Source organism: Hippoglossus hippoglossus, chromosome 18 (assembly GCF_009819705.1).
Source record: "Hippoglossus hippoglossus isolate fHipHip1 chromosome 18, fHipHip1.pri, whole genome shotgun sequence".
In the NCBI taxonomy this organism is placed as follows: domain Eukaryota; kingdom Metazoa; phylum Chordata; class Actinopteri; order Pleuronectiformes; family Pleuronectidae; genus Hippoglossus; species Hippoglossus hippoglossus.
The window spans coordinates 717,715-739,036 of NC_047168.1; the positions used below are offsets into that span (position 1 = coordinate 717,715).

General features: G+C 40.1%; 1 protein-coding gene across 4 annotated transcripts; it reads right to left on the minus strand.

Moving 5' to 3' along the window:
• Positions 1 to 13: 13 nt before the first annotated feature.
• Positions 14 to 20,457, minus strand: LOC117779375 (SH3 domain and tetratricopeptide repeat-containing protein 1). 4 transcript variants are annotated; one of them, XM_034615514.1, is made up of 19 exons: positions 20,301 to 20,457; positions 18,566 to 18,598; positions 14,568 to 14,698; positions 13,308 to 13,413; positions 12,980 to 13,120; positions 12,544 to 12,742; positions 12,335 to 12,411; positions 10,540 to 10,735; positions 10,294 to 10,424; positions 9,403 to 9,441; positions 7,943 to 9,301; positions 7,152 to 7,292; positions 6,845 to 7,066; positions 6,546 to 6,726; positions 6,213 to 6,363; positions 5,230 to 5,352; positions 4,841 to 4,991; positions 3,775 to 3,971; positions 14 to 503 (listed from the first exon to the last, which is right to left on the minus strand). In XM_034615514.1, exons 1-19 carry the CDS (start codon positions 20,329 to 20,331, stop codon positions 267 to 269), a joined length of 3,846 nt encoding a protein of 1,281 aa, XP_034471405.1. In that variant the 5' UTR covers positions 20,332 to 20,457; the 3' UTR covers positions 14 to 266. The 4 variants fall into 4 exon arrangements, with proteins under 4 accessions (XP_034471405.1, XP_034471403.1, XP_034471406.1 ...); XM_034615512.1 differs by having other exon boundaries at positions 18,545 to 18,598; XM_034615515.1 differs by having other exon boundaries at positions 275 to 484; positions 18,545 to 18,598.
• Positions 20,458 to 21,322: the final 865 nt, after the last annotated feature.

A 21,322-nucleotide genomic window follows, 5' to 3' on the forward strand; every position in this document is an offset into this window, starting at 1 on the left:
TGAAAACAACTACTATGATCTCAGCCAATTTAATAAATGCAGACACAATTTTCCAAACCCGTTGTCAGAATCGTATTTGCATACAGTACAATGCAGTCAGCAATTTAAACGGACAACTGAGCGATCATCATCTTCATCATCTCCATGGAGGGTCTTAAAAATTACATCAAAAAATCACCATCCATCCATCCATCACCTGAGCTTTAACTTCTTGTGTGTCATCTAGCAAAATGTTCGTTTTTCTTCTGATCTTCACATGTGGTCTTTCACTGTGAGATGCTGCTTAGATGCTTATCTGATGAAATGTCAATCCTTCTCACATTCAGCTCTGCAGCGAATCCTCTTGCCCTCTGGTAAAAGAAGAGAGACAGCTCCCGGTCTATGAGGAAATTGTGGTAGATGGTGGCGAGGTGTGTGCACAGCTTCAGCTGAGCCCGCTTGTTGCCCAGGTCCATGGCTGCAGCCAGCGCCAAGTGGTAGTAGCCCACAGCATCAAATGGGTCCTGTAGAGATGACACCAAAATGTACAGGCGATAAAAACAAATGTTTGTCAAAATATTAAACGTTTTATTTACGAATTAAACAGGGGATACTAAACTTAATATTCTGGTAATGAGCACATTCATACAGAAGTAGCCTATATTTTTTAGTTAGCCTATTTAAATACATTTTCGAGTTAGCCTATTTAAATTTAAATTTTGTACAGTTGTATGCCGCTAAAGAATTTGACCATTAGTACCAGTGGTTTAGGCAGTCCGATGCAATGATGATTGGGGAAACAACACAACCACTACACAAACAGATGGCACAGGCCAGGACTTAGCAGTTCACTTACACCTCAAGGACAAGGGACACTCTTTTGAAGATGGTAATGTTATATTTTGGCTGTTGAAAACATCACTTAACAGGAAGTGGTTTAAGACACCAACTTTCAGCCACCACAATGGCAATAGCAATGCTGTTCACACCTTAACACCAACCTCCTCCTCTGGGTGTCAACAATCACAAACAGGATGTTTACCAGTCCAACAACCAACTCCACCCTTTTCCCCACCACCAGCCCCGATGGCCTGCTGTGAGGCAGACTCCCCAGGAGGCCAGGCTGTCTCCCTCACAGACCCAAAGGGGAGCATCATACTCTGGCACCGCTTTAAGTTCTGTGCGAGGAAAAGGGACAAACGAAAGGTCCAGCTACGTAAAGAGAAAACTCGGATGAGGAACCAGTCAGTTCCTCAGTATTAACTGTGTCAACAAAAACGATTGGAAACCTACACCAGCACCTGGACTATGTTGAGATAATAGTTGCCTTATCACACCTTCACATCCTTTATATTGATCTATTTTCATTGACACCATTAATTACTTATGATGATTTACTATGTGTGATTATTCACTGTCTTCTTTGGTGTATATCACTATATACTAATTTGATATATATTTATATCAAAGTGTGTTGATGTTGAGACTGTGCATGCCTGCTATGTGATTTAAAGGCAGTATTGGCTTAGTTGAAAGCCCTGAGGCATGCTGGGAGCTCCTAACCATATATCTTTTCTTTGTTTCAATAACAATGAAGTTATATTGGCACCCATAAGAACCAATCAGGATTTCAAATGGGAGATCAAACCACAGAAGAAGAACCAATACCCCACCACTTGGGTGGAGACCCCATATGAGTCCCCGCCAAATAAATATGATGTTTTCACTGACTCTATATATATGTATACATTGAAGTCAACATAAAACAAAGCTCAGGACTTGAACTTGAGGAAATGGGACTTGTTGCTGTTCCTTGTTCCTGTCTGCTGAGAAAAGGGAAGTGGTATTTGTAGACTAACATCCACAATGCACTCGGTTTATCAACCTTGAAAGACATCCCCTGGCCTCTCCTCTAGGATAGGCTTGTCTGGAGCTTAAGGTGTGTGCATGAATGTTTGATTGGTACAAAAAAACGGAGTATCTGTGACAAAGGAATTTAGAGTTGTAGAAAAGTAACATGTGTATTGAAGTCACAAAGAAAAAATACTTTAAGATTTGCAAATGTATAGAATCGCCTTTCTCTAAATCTTCTCAAATTCCTTCATTACACATGCACAAATCCTTAGGTATGAATCCGAAATTTTAGCGACAATTTGATACGACAAATATTGTGCAAAACGTTCACACAGAAGAACGTGAAGTCATAGACAAAATTTGCACAACTGCAAATCAGCATGGCAATTCATACAATGAGAGTTACACCTTTTTTTCACACAGAAAACCTTTCTTTTTTGGTTATTTTTCTAGCACAAACACAAGTCAACAACTAGAACTCCTTGAATCTGCCGCCACACGTCTCGAATGCTGTAGTTTCACCCAAAATTGACAAGTTCCATGCAATTGGCAATTATCCTGTAAACTGAATGATGTTACTATGTCATTTTTGGTTAAAAATTTGTTCAAAGTCTCGATCCATCATTTGCATTGGTCATTTCTTTGTATCTGTGGGCCTGTGATGGAAATGGTCTCCACTACACAGGCAGGCAGGACTAGAAGATTGTATCTCCCTCACCCAGTAGAACTCACTCCCAGAAATGACAACATGTATGTTGCACATGTCCCTTTTAGGAGAGACATGCAATCAGTGGAGGATGCAAAGATCACACATGAATTAGAAAGAATATTAAAAAAACTATTGTGTATATAATGCCCCTTTCTATAAATGAAATCTCTTTATGGTTTTGGCTTGTTTAAAAAATATGCAGGTGACAAAGTTTAAGAAAAGTGCAAAATATATGCTCTAGGGCTAAATCCAACAGATATAATACACTGTAGTTGTGGTAAAACAAATATAAGAGAAATGTATCCTTTAGATATTGCATCAAGCTCACATAACCCTGTTTGTCTTCTTGGCTCATTTGGATGAGGACTGAACTATGAGTTTTGGAAGCTTACGACTGTTTCAGATTACAAGTTAGACTGGTGTTGTTACTGGTGTACTTAGAGCAGCCCCCTGCTGGCTTTGGTTGTTTTTTTCCAGACCCTGTGTGTCTCCAGCTCCTCTGTCCATGTGTGGCCTGAAGCCTTTCTGTGGCTTGTGTCCCTTCCTTTGCAGTTATAGTTAAGTCCATCCAAAACAAACTTCCTGTGGTGAAATTCACTGCAACACAGCGACTCGTCTTCTGCTAAATGCAGCAGTGCTAGATGGCCCTTGTACGAGGCAGCTTAGAAAAAAACAATCTCACGGTCTGGTGCTGTTTCAGCATCTGTTGTGGCGGCCTCTTCCTTCTCCATACGCCGTAGTTCCTCTGCACTTTATTCTGGTTCATAAAGTTGCTCTCAATGTCTGAGTTCAGTACATTACACTACTAAATAGTTTTCCTCCATAACTGTCTACATAACTACATGGCCTTCCAGTGGGTTTTTTTTAGACAACTGATTTCGAACAGGATGTTTTGATTTCGCTGCCACCCCCCTCTCAATCTGACTGTTAGTGGGCAGGCATACACAAAATGCAGAAGTGCATGTTGTAGTTAGGGCGACAGCCAGTGGGCTGCAAAAAGTCAGCAGGGCCAGGCACAGGCGAGAAGACTGCAAATGTTACATGAGATATGACGCAAAGTTTGAAAATTTATAGTAATCAGCTGTTTAATGTTTATTACTGCACTAAAAGCTCCCTGGTGGTTCCTGGGCCGTCAGAAAATACAAAGTGGAAGGGGTACATTCCACACTCGTATGGTTAGTGTCCGTGATTTGAAATGTAGAAAAATCACACCATATATTTGAATCCCTTACCTTTAGGTCAAAGAACATGATGTCCCCTAGTGTCTGGTAGACCCTGACATAGTACAGTGTTTCCTCATCAAACTGCAACGGTGTCGGACAATGGGTCAGAGTCTTCAGGTAGTAGTGTTCAGCCAGTTCGTACTGCTCCAGACAGTGGTACAGAGAGGCCAGGCGGTGGTAGGCCACGCGCTCATTCAGACGCTCCCCTGTCAATCCAACACAAATGGAGCAGAAGACAGTTATTCAGTCATAACCCATTACATGTCAAGAGAAACTCAAATTGGATGTGTCTTTTTAAGTTTGAACACTTGATTGTTGTAACTCCATAGGGAATTCCAGTATTTTTGCAGTATGCACGCTAGTTTGAAATCTTGTCCGACTTCATCCAGCAGTCGGACTAAGTCCATCTTGAACGCACCTTGTGTCTCACTCTCAAGTCCCATGAGACCAAACGGACTAAATATTCAGCGATGTCGATACTACTCGAACAGAGAAATGTGAAATTGTTCAAATGTGGTAAGTTATTGTAATTATTATTAAGTGGCTTATATCATTTCTTACAGGTAGGATGTGGATGGTAGGCAAATAACGTGGCAAACTATAGGGTAGGAAAAAATGACAGTTTGGTGCAAAACATGATTTACTCTGACATTAAATTCACATAATTCTATTAAATAAATAGATGAATTTCCTGATCAGCTGCTTCCTGGCAATGTGCTCAGTGCTGACCAAATATTTTATTCAATATTCCTACAACATAGCTTCCACAGCCACTGGCAGTGTTGAGCCTCTTTGCACCGCATATTTTTTTTCCATCTTAAAAGTTGCTCTGAAGGTTGCCTACCATCCTGTGAATCTGGATTTAAAACTTCCGTATTGTTATAAATGTAATGAGCGCCTGAGCGTTAATTCTGAAATTGCATTGTAAATGCATTTCATACATGATATTATTTATCCAATATGTCAAATGCAAATGCACTGCAAATTATTATTATAAGGACTAGATCCAATCTTACTAAATTGAAATCCGAAACCAAAATAAATGTTTTATTTTTGTGTTGGAGTTTTTTCATACCCAGAGTGATGCTGATGTCCAGTGCAGTCTGAGCAAATTCAACAGCTTCCCCATACAGCTTTAGACTGAGCATCACTTCAGTCAGTTTATTACACAATCTCAGCCTGGTACGAACACTGCTGCTCTTCACTGCGATGGGCATAGCATGGTCCTATGGATTACACACAAACATGCAGAACATTTTGAAAGGTTTAAATGATAAACTCCGGCTTATATTAAGTTCTATTTGTGTAGTTTTGGTCAATTTAAGCTGGGTGGAATAATTCTCAAGATTGACATTTATTTTATCTATATCATGGGTATTTGTTGGATGAGGGCCTTGGGTTGGACAATGGATACATATTTTTTTAAATAATCATATTTCACAAGTTGTTTTATCCAGAACATACCCTGTAGAAGGTGGCAGCCTTATTCCTGCTGTGGCAGCTGTTGAAGAAAATGTCTCCTGCAGCTTCCAGAAGCTGGAGGATGAAAGTGGTGTCTCCTGTTCTTAGGGCGACATCCTGAGCTACCTGACAATGACATCAACAAATGCTTTTAAAGAATCTCTAGAAAAACTGCGCTGAACCGCAGATGAAGCGCAGGCAGTGTGGATCCTCTAATCTGTTAACATGGGTGCCGAAATGAAAAAGAAGCCATCTTAAATAATCAATCTGTCTGGCATTAATAGTCGTAACTTTAAACCACACGTGAATGTCACTTTCTACACTTTTGACATGACACTGTATTCTGAATGAGGCGCGCGATATTTCAGATTTCTTCGACTTTGAGTTACTGTGTCCGCTGCATCAGCCCCCCGTTCCTGCTTGGGCCAAAAGAGGTGGCTGAATGTTGAGCCTGATTTCATAAAGAGGCACAGTAAAATGGACTAAACCAAGTGCGGCATCGGCATGTATGGGGTGTGTGTGTCGTGTGTGTCAATTCCAAATGGTCTGAACAGCCAGATTATGTGACTCCCATGTGTCTCATTTGTTAGGGCAATTGCTTCTGTCCATTAACTTCTTATATCAATACTGTAGTAGAGCATCTGTAAATATTAAAACAGTATGTAAGTGAATTAAAGACCTTTTCAACTGTATATGTGTGTATATGTGGCAGCAGTGCAGAGTTTTGATGAGGATGATGAAGGAATAAAAGGTATTCGTGTATTTGGTCATAATTAGCGTATGTATTCCTCCATTATGGCCAAAATCAAAATATAAGGTCACGCTGACCTTGACCTTTGACAGTCAATTATATCAGTTCATCCTTGAATCTTTGTGCCAAATTTGTAGAAATTATCTTGAGGTGATCATGTGATATTGCGTTTACGACAATGGGACTTGGGCAGGTGTCGTATAGTGGGTTTTCCACTAACCGGCTGTTCTCAAACCTGAACATAAAGGTCCACCAGTTCAGTCTGTCCCAGCAGGTGGTATATCTTCCCGGCCTGCAACCAGCCCTGTGCCTCTTTCTCCCTGCAGCCCAGGTCGATGAAAATTCCCAGACTGATCTTGGTATAGTCAAGAGCGGACTGGTACGCCCTGAAAACATCGATATTTGAAAATTTGCCATATTGTAAGTGAGTGAATCATTAATACCTTAAGACTAACGGCTAACGTGATTTCATTTTCAAGGATTTTACTTTTTTATTGAAAAACCTGTCACTGAAAGGTAAAAAGAACGTAATTGATTATATCACATGCACACACACACACACACACACCTTTCTGTGCCCAGAGAGAGGAGGAGCTGGCTGATGGCCTCCAGTGCGTCTCCCTCCTGCTGTCTGTCCCCTGTGTGTCCCAGCAGCTGGACCTGGTGCTCACTGTAGATGATGAACTGTGCCTGGTCTGGACTCTCACACCCATAAAGATGACACAGTTTTCTCGTGGCAGTGAGTTGATCTGACAATAAGCAAGAGTTCATTTCAGATCAGTGAAAAGAGCAAAAATAATTTATAAATATCCACAAAATAAAAAAAAACTGAATATCTGTAAGAGGCTGTGTGACTTACTCACTTACAATCTAACAGGTTAGCATTGATAGCCAGCAGCAGAGCCCACTCGAAGCATCCTTTCCCATAGTGTATCTGCTGCTGCTTCAAGTAGAGATCCCCCAGCTCAAGCAACACTGTGATGAAGTTTGCCTCATGGCCTTCTTCCTCCAGCCCCGAGAAGAGCTGCACAGCCTCGATCAAGTGGCCCTGTGCGAGTCGTTTAGCTCCAGCCTTCAGACACAACAGCCCTTTATGAGGATGAAGGACAAACCGCGTCTCAACAGCTGAACACCATTAGAACAACCATCCGTCATAAAGCCTGTGCAACCTTACCGAAGTTTGCCTGAGTGACAGCCCAGTTGGAAAGGTCCTCATACTCTTGGCAGATGTCAGCTGCAGCCTGGTAGCTCTCTGCTGCCCTCTGGAGGTCACCCGTACATCGAAGTGCCACACCACGCATGTTATGGACTACACCTTTATGTGCAATTAAAAAAAGATATTTTGGTGTGGATACAGTTTTTTTAAACACATGTTTATATTACAAAGGAGTAATTTAAGGAAATATATATATATGATAGTATAATATGATATAATTTCATTTCTTCCCCAAAAAATAAATCAAAAGATTTATACCAATCTTATAGAACAAAGGGATGTAGTCAGGACATGGATAGTGTAGCTTAGCATAGAGATAAGAAGAAGGGGAAACGGCTAGCCTGGCTATTTACAAAATTCATAAATACACTTCCCAACATCTCTACAGTTTACTCATTAATATGTATGTTGTGTAATTATTCTATACACAGACGTGTATGCAAAACAACTATTTGTGGTGTAAGGGGTTTACACGCTAGAACTATTTGTTGGGGATCAACAGCTGAGTGCAGTATATATAAATGATGTTTCCAGGTTTGGGCAGTTGGACAAACTGTTCCTCCTGAATGTTCACTATGTACTTTACTGTTCAGAGCATGGCAGCAGTAGCACCAGTTTTACTTTGCACCCTTGTGCCTCTAGTGTTGTCATTTGTTCAGTCTAATGTAGAACTTACTTCAGGTCTATCATGAATGGATTATATAATTGACAGATGGGTCAGATAAGTGCATGTAACCATAGAAACTGACCTTCCTGAGGGGTTGTGCAGTGTTCTGGTGTGGAAGAGAGGACGGAGTCTAGTATATCCAATGCAAGATTGGGCTGGCTGTTGTCAATGTGAAGCCATGCCAGCCAGATAAGGGCACTGCTTCTCTCTGACACAGAGATGGGGACATTATGTAAAGGTGGAGTGTTGTTTATGAGAATGTGCATTTGGTGGATTGCGCGCTCAACCATTTTGTGCTTGTAAAAAAGTTGGCAGAGACAAAGAGTAAGTTGGTGGCTCAAAACGTGGTATTGGTTCCTGCCTCCTCCTTGGGCTTTGATCACAGAGAGGGCTTGGTGTAAAAATGGGGCCACTTCAGGTGGGATGGAGGCTTCCTGTTCTGTGATCCCGTACAGTTTGTTGTAATTATCCAGGACCAGGGCCATGCTGCTGAGACAGTCACTCAGTTTGGCAGATGGCTCAAGAGAAGCTCGCCTGGCTGAGCTGACACTGAGGTGGAGAAGGCAGAGTTCACTGTACAGCCTCGCCAAGGTCAAGTATCCGTTACTGACTGAAAATGTCCATGGTCTCTGAGCTTCAGTAGAGAGAACAAGAAGTCTCTCAAGATATGGGACAACTTGAGCCCTTCCAGCGCTCTCAGTCCAGTGGTACTTTGCCAAAAGATAACAAGCCCAGGCCTCCGCCATTTTGTTGTGAGAGACAACGGCTTTCTTGAGGATGTATTTAAGTACAGCGTTGTCCTCTAAGCTGTCCAGGCAGCCAGGGATTCCTAATTGCAAGGCAGCAAGTCGCTCCATCACGGAAAAGAAACTTTCAGTATTTTTCTGCAAATGATATATGGTAGCCAGGTTAGAGTAAATGCTGCCCAACAGTTTAAGGTCCCTGAAGCCTTCTTGTGGAACACTGAGGGCCTCCTCAAAGTAAACCCGAGCCTGGCTGAACTTTGACCTCCCAGCACAGAGCTTACCTAACAGGAAGCACAAACGAGTCTGTGACCAAAAGAGTCGCCTTTTCCTGGCTGCTTCCCTGGCAACAGCCAGGAAGGAAATCAGCTCTTCCTCGTCAGAGTGACCGGAGAAGGCGGTGGAAGCGAGGAGCTCTGAACTCAGTCCGTACAGGACACTAAACTCTACTTTGCATTCTTGTCCGTCCAAAAAAGAGAAGAGCGGGATGAAGTTCTCAGTGTTGTTTCCCTCCACAGTTGGGTAAACAGTGAAACAGGGAGGGCTTGGGTCTTTTGCCTCTGTAGGTGCGACTGAATCCTCCAAAGTCCTGTTCATGGTCACAATGAAATCTGATGAGTCTTTTCCTTCATCCAGAATCCTCTGCATATTCCTCTTCAGATCAGTCTGCTGAGGATCAACTTGACATGAAGAGTTCACTGCAAAAGTCGAAGGAAAAAGCAATGCTACAATAAGGAGGAAAGATACTTTGATAAAATAAAAAATTTAAATAAATGTGACATTAGATAGTAATACTTACATGATGGTATATTTTCAGAGTCTTGGCAACGGACAATATCTGAGATTGAACAACAAAAAGTGCAAAAACATATATGAGATATTTTCCTAAAATCTCAAAAACAGTTGATTAAAGCTCATGAATAACTCAACAACAATTCAGTTTAAATAAAAAAGGAAATTTATGAACATTGATGTTCTTGATGTGTGTTCTTAAAAACAACACATTTACAACAGGATACAAATGTATTAATATTCGTTTTATAAAAAATATTTTTGGGCTGCAGTAACTGATGTTTAGAAAAATGTGATCATTATAAATAATAAAAATATCTATCATGCATCCTATTTGCACACTGGAAAATATAGTGCGACTGATATTGGAACTGAATATGGATGTTTTCCTTTTGTTTAGCACAGTTAAAATAATAGTTTGGGCCGTGGATGTAACTGTTTTGAAAGTGTAGGGTGTTAAAAAATTTGGAACCCCCAGTGAGTCAAGCAGCGACAGGTTGGACTGAACCAAGTCAAAAAGTGACAGATTTCTTTATTGTGTTTATTGTTTTTGTCCGTTGATGATAATAGTCTGATCATTGATATAGGCTGCTCAAATATATTAACCTAATAGTAAGAAATTTAAAATGTTAGGTTTATTTTCAGAAAGAGAAAAAATGAAGTAGCAAAACCATAACTTTGTTTTGTTTTCTCATCAGTCTGAAGTATTGGTCCAGCAAGTCACATTATATACGTGTTTTGTTCCTGAAAATATGAAATTGAATCTTGATAAGCAGCTGAAAAGTAGGTGTGCTAACTATCAAGTAACTTCCACCTGTATCTGTGGTAGAAACAGAAAACACAGTGATGGAAAATCTGTAGAAATCGGTTTGCCCTGCAATTCCTTTTGCAGTCTTACCCAGTTTATAGTTATGACCAGTGTCATTTTGAGATTTTTTCTTCAATAAGGCAATTGCCTCCTCTATGACTTTGTCCTCTTGCAGACTGTAGAACATCCCTTCCTCTTCCTCCAAAACTTCATTTGCTGAGCTGCAATGGTGAAAGGGAACAGAAAAACATACAGTTTTGTTATTTAGTACAATCTATCATAAAACAAGTTTGGTAGGCAATAGCAATAACATTAATACAGTGGTAATGCACTTACTCATAAATGTCAGTTAATGGTTTCACTAGGCTTGTCTTGACCAGACCCACTTCCCCTGTCGCCTCCTTCCTTCCTGTGAACCAGTCGAAACAAGACACCAGGAGTCCCACAATGATGATGCGATCACCTGGTGCCATGCTCAGCTCGTATGGTCCTTCAGCATGATACTCCCCTGTGGCCAGACAGGTTCCTCTGGCTAAATGGAGGAGAGTGAACAGAGATGAGACTAAATAAATTCATATTTGAGTCATGGGTTTATTTCTCAAACAAGAAGGTCGTAGGCTCAATCCCAGTCTTCCCCATTCCGAATGCAGAAGCGTCCTTGGGCAAGATACTAAACCCCAAATTGCCTCTTCTCATAGAGAAAAGTGCTGCACTACACCCAGGTCTGTGGGTGCACCATGCACCAAGTCCGACCTGAACCTGACAGGCATTCGGTCTGTAGTGTGCAAACAAAACCCAAGTCTGATGCTGTTCATGTAGTCGCACTGAGTTTGTGATACTCTGTCCCTCACACATGGTTATTGCTTGTTTTTTCCGAAATTACAGACCACACCCGAATATTATTTAAAACATTTTGACCTAAATGTGTTCCGTCAGGCTCGGCTCGGGTTCCCACAGGTGCTCGGCTGAGGGTTCACCTGCAGTGCTGTGTTGCCGATGATGTGCTGCTCCAGATCAGATAACTCTGTGCAGCCTGCCCCCCCAATGACAGTGACCACAATCTATATACTCATATTTATGAAATAATTTGAAAGACTTGAAGAGTATAACAAAAACTCTGTCTGGTCACTGATCTCTTAAAAACATGTGTAATGTAATGTAATGTACACCATTAGCTGAGCACAGTAAGCGCTAGACCATCGGAATGGAGAAGAAAAGGCTCTCCCAAATAGCAGGGACACTGTACATCTGCTGCCTAGTGCCATGGTCGGTGTCCAGCTGGTTCCGCAGCTGTGTTGTTGGTTGTCCTATCTGATTTTGGTCCCAGCCAGCGTCTCATCTATTTCCTGCCCTGCCCATCCCCAGTTGACATTCCCTACTGAAACTGCCAGAACTTTTAGACCATCAATGACCAGCCAGATTGTCATTAGCCTGGAGCTTTAGTTGCCAGCCTCCATTGCCTGCTTCTTAACTTCACCTTTCAGCCTGTCACCCTGTCAGTGGTCACATTCTTTGGACCCCAGTATCCTTCTCTACCTCCAGATGAGACCTGCCTTTGCCAGAGGTAGCTGCCAGAGGTATCTGTATCCTAAATAATTCTGCCCTCACCATCAGCTTCCAATGTGGTCCTGCCTTCACGCTCACCTGACAAGTTGACCTGTCTTTGGCAATTCCCCCCAGAGTGGCCCTGCTCTCGCCTCTACCTTGTAGGGCAGTCTTTCATTTGTCCCTCTATCCGCCTGTCTGCTCACTCCTGAGGGGCCCTTACTACCGGCCCAGCAAACCACCGAGGATTTTCAATTCTCTTGCTCTCCAGCCCTCAAGCCATCCACCCAAGATGTTCTCTGAGTTCTTCAGATCTGCATTGTTTGTTTAGCTAACGTTCAAGAGCAAGTCATCAATGTGTGAGCAAAAGAGCTGTTTTGGAATTCTTAAAGTAAGTTGCTGTCAAAAAGCAATTCCTAATAGAAGTTGAAATGGCTGTTAAAATAGTAGTACCAAAGAGGCAAAAACTGTGCAAACACTGAATTATAAACATGAATATAGGGAATGCCATATTTTTATTGATTTCTATATATTTCCAAAATTATTTCTGAGTGAAACTACCCTCAATAGATTTTACTGCACTTACCAAACTGCAGGGGGAAGTCACAGGCAGGTTTCCCATCTCCAACTAAAATGCTCTCAGCACAGGATTTGAGAAACCATCTGTGAAGAGACGGGATCATAAGAGCACAAAGATAGACTACCTCCTATCAACTACTGTATGATTCCAGAATAGTAAAAGCAGTAGGTATTACGGATATAAGACTATAGACACAGCATGGAGAGGTGACTCACTGGTGAAAAGGAATAACTGGCTCCAGATTGGGACTGGGTGCAGTTCCCCGGGCTCCATCAGATAGGCATAGAACCGTCCAGCCTGAGCCCAAGAAGGGAGGCTCAAAGTGAGCTATGTCACCCTGCTCCAGGTGCAGGTCTCTTCCAGATGTAGAGCTATCAAACATTTGGTTGGCACGACAAATAGCGAACAAAGAACCTAAGGACAGAGAGTGTGTGAATTTGAAATGCTTTTCATTCAAAGGTTTTGTTAAAACCTAGAAAGACACAAACAACAAAGATAATTTTAAAAAGTGAACTTTAACAAATGAACAGCAGTAGCAGATGACTAATAATTCTGTTGATGTTGTTTCTCACAGTTTATACCACTTTGAATACTGTATTAACCTCTATTTTCATGTATCGTTTAGAACACCACACTAGATTCAGCACCTACCATCTTGCATGAGGATGCCTTTGTAGATAAGATTCAGTGTTTCCTCCTGAATGGAAACCGCAATAGCGACGTCCTCCTCCAAAGAGCTGAGCCAGAACTCCTCATCTAACAACAAGTTCTCCATACACCGACCAAGGAAACCTGGAAGACGGAGAATCAGCAGAAAAGGGATGCTCATATTTGTCTATGAAACAAGAATTGCATACAGCTTTAATACGATGTAATAATTATCATTTATAATACATTTGCACTTTTGAAGTAATGCAACAACAACAAAATACTGCAAAAGGTGTCATGGAAAACAGCTTTTTTTTTATCCCAAACATACCTGTTGTATAATATGTGGTGAACTTCCATATCTCTTCAAATGTTTGGAATCTTACAAATATAACATTTTCTTCACTATTGATGGAGATGACATGAGCAGACAACTCCTGCACACACAGAGAGAAAAAAAACCTTGTTGAGGAAACATTTAGCAATCATTAGTCCAATTATAATGATTTTGTTTTATGTATCACACCACTGATCACCAATTTATATTCTACTGGCACAAGGGATTCAAGACGTCAGTACATGATGACTGACAGAAAACCTCTGACATCGCGGTGCTAGGACAGCCGTCAGCTGTAGTTGAAAGTTAATGTAATTCGTTTTTTGTAGTTTATTAATTTGCAAAACTGAACTGTAAACAAGATTTGACGGGTTGCTGCTTTTTCTCAACGTGTGCTGCAACAACCTACGTGTGTGAGTCTAGTTTTTAAACTCTAAAAGGTCTTTCTACAAAACACAGACCATGTTTACGCGTAGACAATGACATGCTTATTGGACTGAGAGACATTAAGACCAGGCTTGACACACTGTGAATGAGCCGCCAAGCCCACACCTCCCACTTACATCCTCTCGCTCTCACACTTCCTGACACACGGCCACACGTCTGCTCTCCTCTTTTGTTCTGTTCCTCTCTGTCAACACTTTGTTGAAAAGTTTATTATTACGTAAGAATGCACTCTGGAACACATTTTAGTAAATAATATTCTTATATTAGCAGAATAAGTTTCAGGCTTCACAGTGTATATTTTGTTTATACTGAAACACGACTCTGTCAGTTTGATAAAGATCTCATAATTTTACACACAAACATATACACACAATGAAAGACATTTATTATAAAGGAAAACAGTAACCTAAGGGAATGATTAAAGTTTAGAAATATAAATGCAACCTTTGTTGTAAAATGCGAAAAGCTTGAAAAAGAATGGCTTATATATTTATTTGTTTGTGTGTACTTTAACAGATATCTTTGTGAGGACCATTTTCATCCTAGACCTGAAGGAGTGAGGACATTTAGGGAAAGTGAGGTTATTTTGTCCGGTCCTCACTTTCTAAGAGTCAGCGTTAAGGTAAGGATTAGGTTCAGGCATTTACTTGTGATGGTCGAGGTTAGGGTAAAGGGCGAGGGAGGGCTATGCCAATTCACATTCAAAACAACTTTATTTGTCCCCAGAGTGCAATTCTAAATGAGTGTCCTCACTAAGACAGAAGAACAAGGTTGTGTGTGTGTGTGTTTGTGTGGGTGTGGCTATACCATGAATAGAGCGTTGACCTCGGTGCTGTCAACCTGCAGAATGCGCAGTTTCCCTTGCAACATTTCTTTTAACTTCTCATTTCCAGGAAGACGCTCGGGACCCCTGACCACATCCAGCTTCAAAGGCAGAGCTGAACACAGAATACAGATTCAGGGCATGGCACGATTTCATTTTCTGAGTGTTTTAAAGGTTCAGTGTGTAAGATTTATGTAAAACATTTAAGATATTGATATCTGTTTCCATTTGGGTTATTTCGGAGGGATACAACGGAAAGCAGAATAATCAATTCCAAATGGCCCTGCTTAAGTTTGCACATGTATGCATAGAGGCTTATTTTAATATTGCAGATTATCATTGATATATAAGTATTAGCATTATGTAACAAATAAGTAACTAGAATGTCACTCAGTAGAACCCATACTTCTGCCAAGGTCCAATAATCCCCCTCAAACTGCACCAAATTGTACAGTGTTTGTTTGTTAGGAGCATTAACACTACTTACCAGGTCCGATCACAAAATTACCACAAAGAAGGATGCAGAATAGGTCAGGGAAGAACTGAATAATATCTCAAAACTTGTAATTTGCTGCAGCGTCATTGAATTTAAAGGGACTTATGCAAGAGCTATGCGCTCTATACTGAGTGCCATAGTTTTTAATGTAATATAAATATGTGTATCTATTTCCTGCCTTACAAACATTGGAATAAGTCGAGCAAAGAAGTAGTTACTGTCTCTGAAATAATGGAGTTAAACCGCTAATGTCCTTCCATTGATTTATGAACAGGCAGTTTTAAGCCTTGAGGTTGTAAACTTGAGTTAGTTTACATGCAGGATGTGTCAGGGGGTGCCCACTTCCCCCATTGTTATCACCATTGAGCCACTGCCAATTGCCCTGAAGGCAGAAAGAGGATTTAATGGGATTCAGCGATGGGGCACTGAACACATAATCTTGCTGGATGCCGATAGCCTCCTGTTATATGTGTGGGACAACGAATCCAGTATCCTGCATTCTATCCCTTCTGGAAGTTGCAGAAATGCCCCATTGTCAGTACCTTTCAAATTCTCCAACTCTGGCCTTAAATACGTGAGCCTTTCAATCACACAATCCATCCGCCCATTGCGGGAACAACATTTTACTTGTCTACATATCTTTCTTTCTTGGTCATTCATTATGTCTATTGATAGCATTATTTCCTGATATATTTGGTCTGGTTAACATGTGAGAGCAGGTACAACTTTCCCTCAGAGAAGCAGGTCCCTGGGTGCGCTGGGCTTACCCAGGTTTGTGTGAGGAAGAGGCTGGTCCAACTAAAAAGCTTGCCCCAAATAAGCTTCACCATCCTTTGCTGACTGTGCTGACTTTGTTACAATATTGCCATCCCTGCTGTCAAACGTCCCACACACCCACACACCTGCCAGAGCTTCCTTTTCAATTTTGTCAGTTTCTGCTTCCGTGAGGTGTCTGGATCCGTATGTTACAGGTTTCCACAGCCCTCTGTTTAGCAGAAGTAGCATGCCCCCCCAAGTCCATAACTGCTTGCATCAGCCGACACAGCACAAGCCTTGCTCATGTCATATTAGGCGAGTACCAGTGCAGCAGTTAACAGCACCTTAATGTGTTCAAAGGAACGTTGTGTGTTCAGTCTTTAATGTCTCATGCTCACCATATGCACGTACATGTCCTCTGTTGCTCACTGTCTCATCATTCTCCTCACCAGGCTCATTTGAACAGATAACGTCCTGCTGAGTAGGTTGTTTGTATTTCATGTGGACCTTTTAGCAGGGCAGTTTTCATCTTTACTGGACCACGATTCCCACACGGCCTCTCCCTGCAATGCTGACTCGTGAAGCCAACTCCTTCAACTGCCTGAACATCTCTATGGTCAACGCTAGCATCAGATCCTTCGTCAGCTGCACCTTGCAAGAGACGACTCTGATATTCCGAACAACAATCAGGTTGCAGATATTTTCCTCTCTGCTTGCAACGAAGTCACGAGGTCAATGTTAATACAAAGCCCTGATAAAACTCTCCGATTTCTCTCCCAGCCTTTGCTGATGCTGATGGAAACATGGTCGTTCATTTATCACATTTTTTTCTTTGCACAAAATACTCGATAAACTTTCCGACTTCTTTGGCAGAGACAAACAATCTGTAGTCGTTTGTCACCTCGCTTGCCATGGCATCCATCGGGCTGCTCACCTGCACAGTTTTCTTTGTGTTGTTCAGTGGCCGACCTGATTCTCACAAAGCATTGCTTTCAATGTGGCTACTCGCCAGTCAAAAGAGACGTTTGTTGGGAGATTAAACTTGACTCCTCTTGTTCCCCTTGTTCACTTCTGACTTGAGACAGAGTTAACCTTGCCTACCTTATTAGCATGCAAACAAAGAAATACTGAAATAAATAAATGTAGAAATATATAAATACGGAAATAAATACAAATATATATATAAGTAAATATTTAAATATATAAACAGCCCATCCATCACCAAACTGTAATAATTTTTTTATTTATTTATGTATTTCATTATTTATTTTGGCATTTACTTGTTTTCGGTCCTGAAAATACATTTAAGACTTTAACTGAAATAAATGATATCATTCAAACTAAAGAAGAAAAAACACACATTTTGTAAACGTGTATATATGGAATGACATTAACACTAACAAATTTTGTATGCAAGAATTAATGGGCATCAAGCTTAAAACAAGCACATACAAGCAGATTAAAGCAGAAGGGTGCATGCTTCCACCCAGAAATCCAACAATCCATGCCATTATTTATGTATTCCCCTTCCATGAGCACCAGTGGTTTGAGGTACACCAGTAGCGCTCCTGCCACCTCTCTCTTTCAATAATAATTGTTTAACGCCATCTCTAGAACATTTTATGACACTTAATTTAGTACCTAATTTAAGACATTTTATTTATTCACTCACACGCACTAGAATAAAAGTATGTCTAAAGAGTTACAATGCTACAAAGAAGGTTCCAGTTCAACAGCAAGAAATATCTCAACAGCTGTTAAAATATGTAATATAAATTCATAAAGAGGTCTGGCATATTCCCCTCTCTGTTGGTTCAAGTTAATTCAATTGTAGAACAGAAGGTATGAAATAATATACATAGACTTTATACATTCAAAATAAACCAGTAACAATAGGCTACTTTTATTACGTAAAAAGGGGGTCAAAGCATGCATCTATGAACAATCTAAAGCATTTTTAAAAATGTCATCATGGTTAACATTACATTTTTGTGAATATTGATTTAGATATTATATTTATTTTGACTTAGATTTGACTCTTTTATCCATTAACAAAAGACAGACTAGTGAGCAACCTGTACTATAAACTCATTCAGTAAGTTGAGTCAATAATGACCATGTGTGACTAACTCAGATTAATAAGTGACTTTAGAGGACATCACAGGTTCAAGGTATAAACCTCTTAAAATTCTATCACATGATTTTCCACTGAGGTCATTTTCTTTTTACAGGTATTATGTTTGCTATGTTTGCTATTACTTTGTTTTGTATTTTCCTATTTAACCTAAAAAATGTCTTATCTACCAATATTATAAACACTAATAGCTGCCAAAGGGAAACTGTTTCTTTCAGTAGAACACACGTGCCCTGGTGCATTTCTGTGTCAAAAGGGCAGTTTAACAGCAATGGCGTATGAACTGGCATATGACCCTACAAGACTGGTACACCATTGTTATATGACAAAAAGGAGCTGTAACTGCAATGACATACCTTTATAAGGGGCATATACCAGTGGAACATCAATTATATAACATTCGGGTAAGGTGGCTTATCATATAATTTCATTGCATATCATTTCATTGTAGTCATATTGGCACTAAAACAGGAGTGGCGTACAATCTGCTACTTTTAAGTCTCCATATCCCCCGTGATCTATTTTTTGAAAGTAAACTAACAGAAACTGGCGTGTCTGGAATGTGCTGTAGTTACCAGTTGGGACCTTTTCCTCACATGTTGATAGAGTTCCCTTCAGGCTTGCAGCATCTGTGGAGAAACTCTGCACTGTTAAAAACATTCAAAGGACAGCTGAAGTCACTCACCTAACCACACTTTGGAAACGTCTTGTACATTTTACTTCACAAAAGGACATACATAAACAACATGTGCAAAAGTGCAAAAGTGCAAAAGGACTACTTGATATCCATTAGCAAAATTGAATGTATAGTGACCTGGATGACTGAGAATCTTCAAAAACATTTTCAGTCATGCTTGACTTGAAAACAAAACAAATGTCTTCACAGTTCCTGTGAGGATGAGGTGAAAGGCCGCATTTGTTGCTCCCTCATTACTGAGACAAGCTGTCACGCTTCGTCGGCTGCATTCGTAGACTGATAGCATCCCAGCGACGCAACTGAACTGTCCCAATTCGAAGGCTCCTCCGGATGCGGCCGACAAATGTGTCCTTGCAGCCCCGAGCAACGAGGGGTCCACCGGGTGAATTCTTCCCTGCCCAATATATCCCATGATTCATTGTGCTTCAGTGATGAACTGTTTTTCAAAGAGGTGGCATTTCGTTTTTAAATATGAGTACTCAACCTAACAGCTAATGGTACACATGTTAAAAAAAAACATTTTTAATCAACCTAAGAACATTTTTGTCCATAGCTTTGTTGCTAGGCGGGGACAAGCTCTGTAACGCAAAAAGAAGACCAGACCGTCAGTCTCGCTGTCAGAGTGAATATGTTAATAAGTATTTTCATATAACAAATAGAAATACAAACAGAACATATCCACCCAGCCCAAAACACCCACCAGACCTGTGTCATAGAATTAATCTTTGACGACTACCACAGTGAAGAAACATGAATATCATCGAGGCCACATTTACTGCCTCCATATTTTCTACAAATGTCAACAATAGCTGCCAAGTAACATAGAATTTCAGAACAGACACAAAATTCCAAAATTGTATCTTCACTTGCTTAACATACTGCATAGCCTCTTTGATCGATTTAGAATACTTAGGGGGGAGAGAGTCTTTCCATCTTAATAGTATAAGCTAAATGGCCAGCAAAATACAGAGGGCCAGCATGTTGCACTTTTGATTGTTTTGGTGTACACCCAGTGGTTATCAGAGGGAATCCTTGGTATTTTATAGGAATAAATAGATTGTGATTGTTAAAGTATTTATTATGGGTTATCTGCATCATTTACGTATTTTTCCAGTGGTTAAAACCCCCTAAAACTGACCAAACAAAGTGAATGGCAACCTTTATTATAACTCTTAAAAGGGCCTTAATCCATAAATGCATTAAATAAGTTGCACCTTTAATGGACATTTCTTTAGGGCTTAATGTAATGTTATTATATAGATTTTAATAGATATTTACCACTTTAAAATGTTTAGGATATTCAATATAATTTATAGTTGAGATATTATAAGCCATGTTTTAAAGCCCCCAGTTCATTTATGCCCTTCTACATCATTAATTCAGCCCAGTATATAATGAAAATTGTAGATGTTTTAGGTTGCTTTATCTGAGCAACAGATATTGTTTGGTACCTTACAAGATAATATCAAAATTGTAATTGATTTGTCGTCAGTTATTCCATTATCAATCCCTTTAAATCGAAGAAAAAGTAAAGTATGGACTTATGGCCTATGAGGTTTTAACACACATGTGCACAGAACACTCAAACGATCCCATTGTAATTGGCTATAGGAATATAAATACAGATAGCCTACCCATTCTTCTGTGTCGGGTGGATTTCGACATGATTTCTTCTCACTTGCTCGTGCTTCTGTCCGTGTGCAGAGAACTTTCTGCGGTATCTGTCTCCCGCTATCTGAGCCTGACCTGGCAGATGTGTCCCATGCAACCTAAGGGATTGGCGAGCAGTGACTCCTCTCTCAGTCCAACACACAGTGCTGTCAAGTGACCACAGTGACTGTCCTAGTGTTTCTTTTCAAAATAAATGTCATGTTGTCAAATACAATAGCTGTGGGTAGGAGAGGTATAGGCTTTAGTATTTTGATTATGTTTTATTAACTTTTTTGTTTATTTTATTTACTTACTAATGTATTTAATTTTCAAGTTATGGTTTATATATACAGGAGTAATTTTCCTGTCAACAGTTGTTCTTTTGCTCTGATGATAAATTCATATTTTCTTAAACATTTCTTCTTCTTTGAATTTACTCACTTATCCACAAAATCATAAATGTATTGTATTTAATCTTTGTGACTGAATTATTGATATTTGGGTCACTCACTTATTTGGGGACATGGTGTTTGTATTAAATATGTTAATGCATTCATCTATCAGTAGGCTCCTTTCGTTGGACCTTTGCATTTAAATATGTAACTCATGTATGCTGAAAAGTTTACTGCAGATGATATACGACGGCAAGCTGAAGAGGATTCTTTTAATTTGAAGTTACACTTGCATAGTTTCCTGTATTACTCTGGTTAACTTGACCTGATACTTGTACCTAGAACCTTATCAGTATTACAGTATATTGTTTGAATTTGCCTATTATATCTGCTTATTATTTCTTCTGTAGAGTGTATATACAAATATTAATTAAAATAGTTCTACAAATAGACAAAACAGTTCCTACAGTCTTTCCTTAAAATCCAAGTGTACAGTTTTCAGGTTAATAATCATTCAGTGAACAAATAAAGCTCTCCCCATTACAGGGTCAACAAATAGGATGAGGGTAGGGACATATAGGCTCAAGTAATTATTTTAAATAAAGATTCATTAC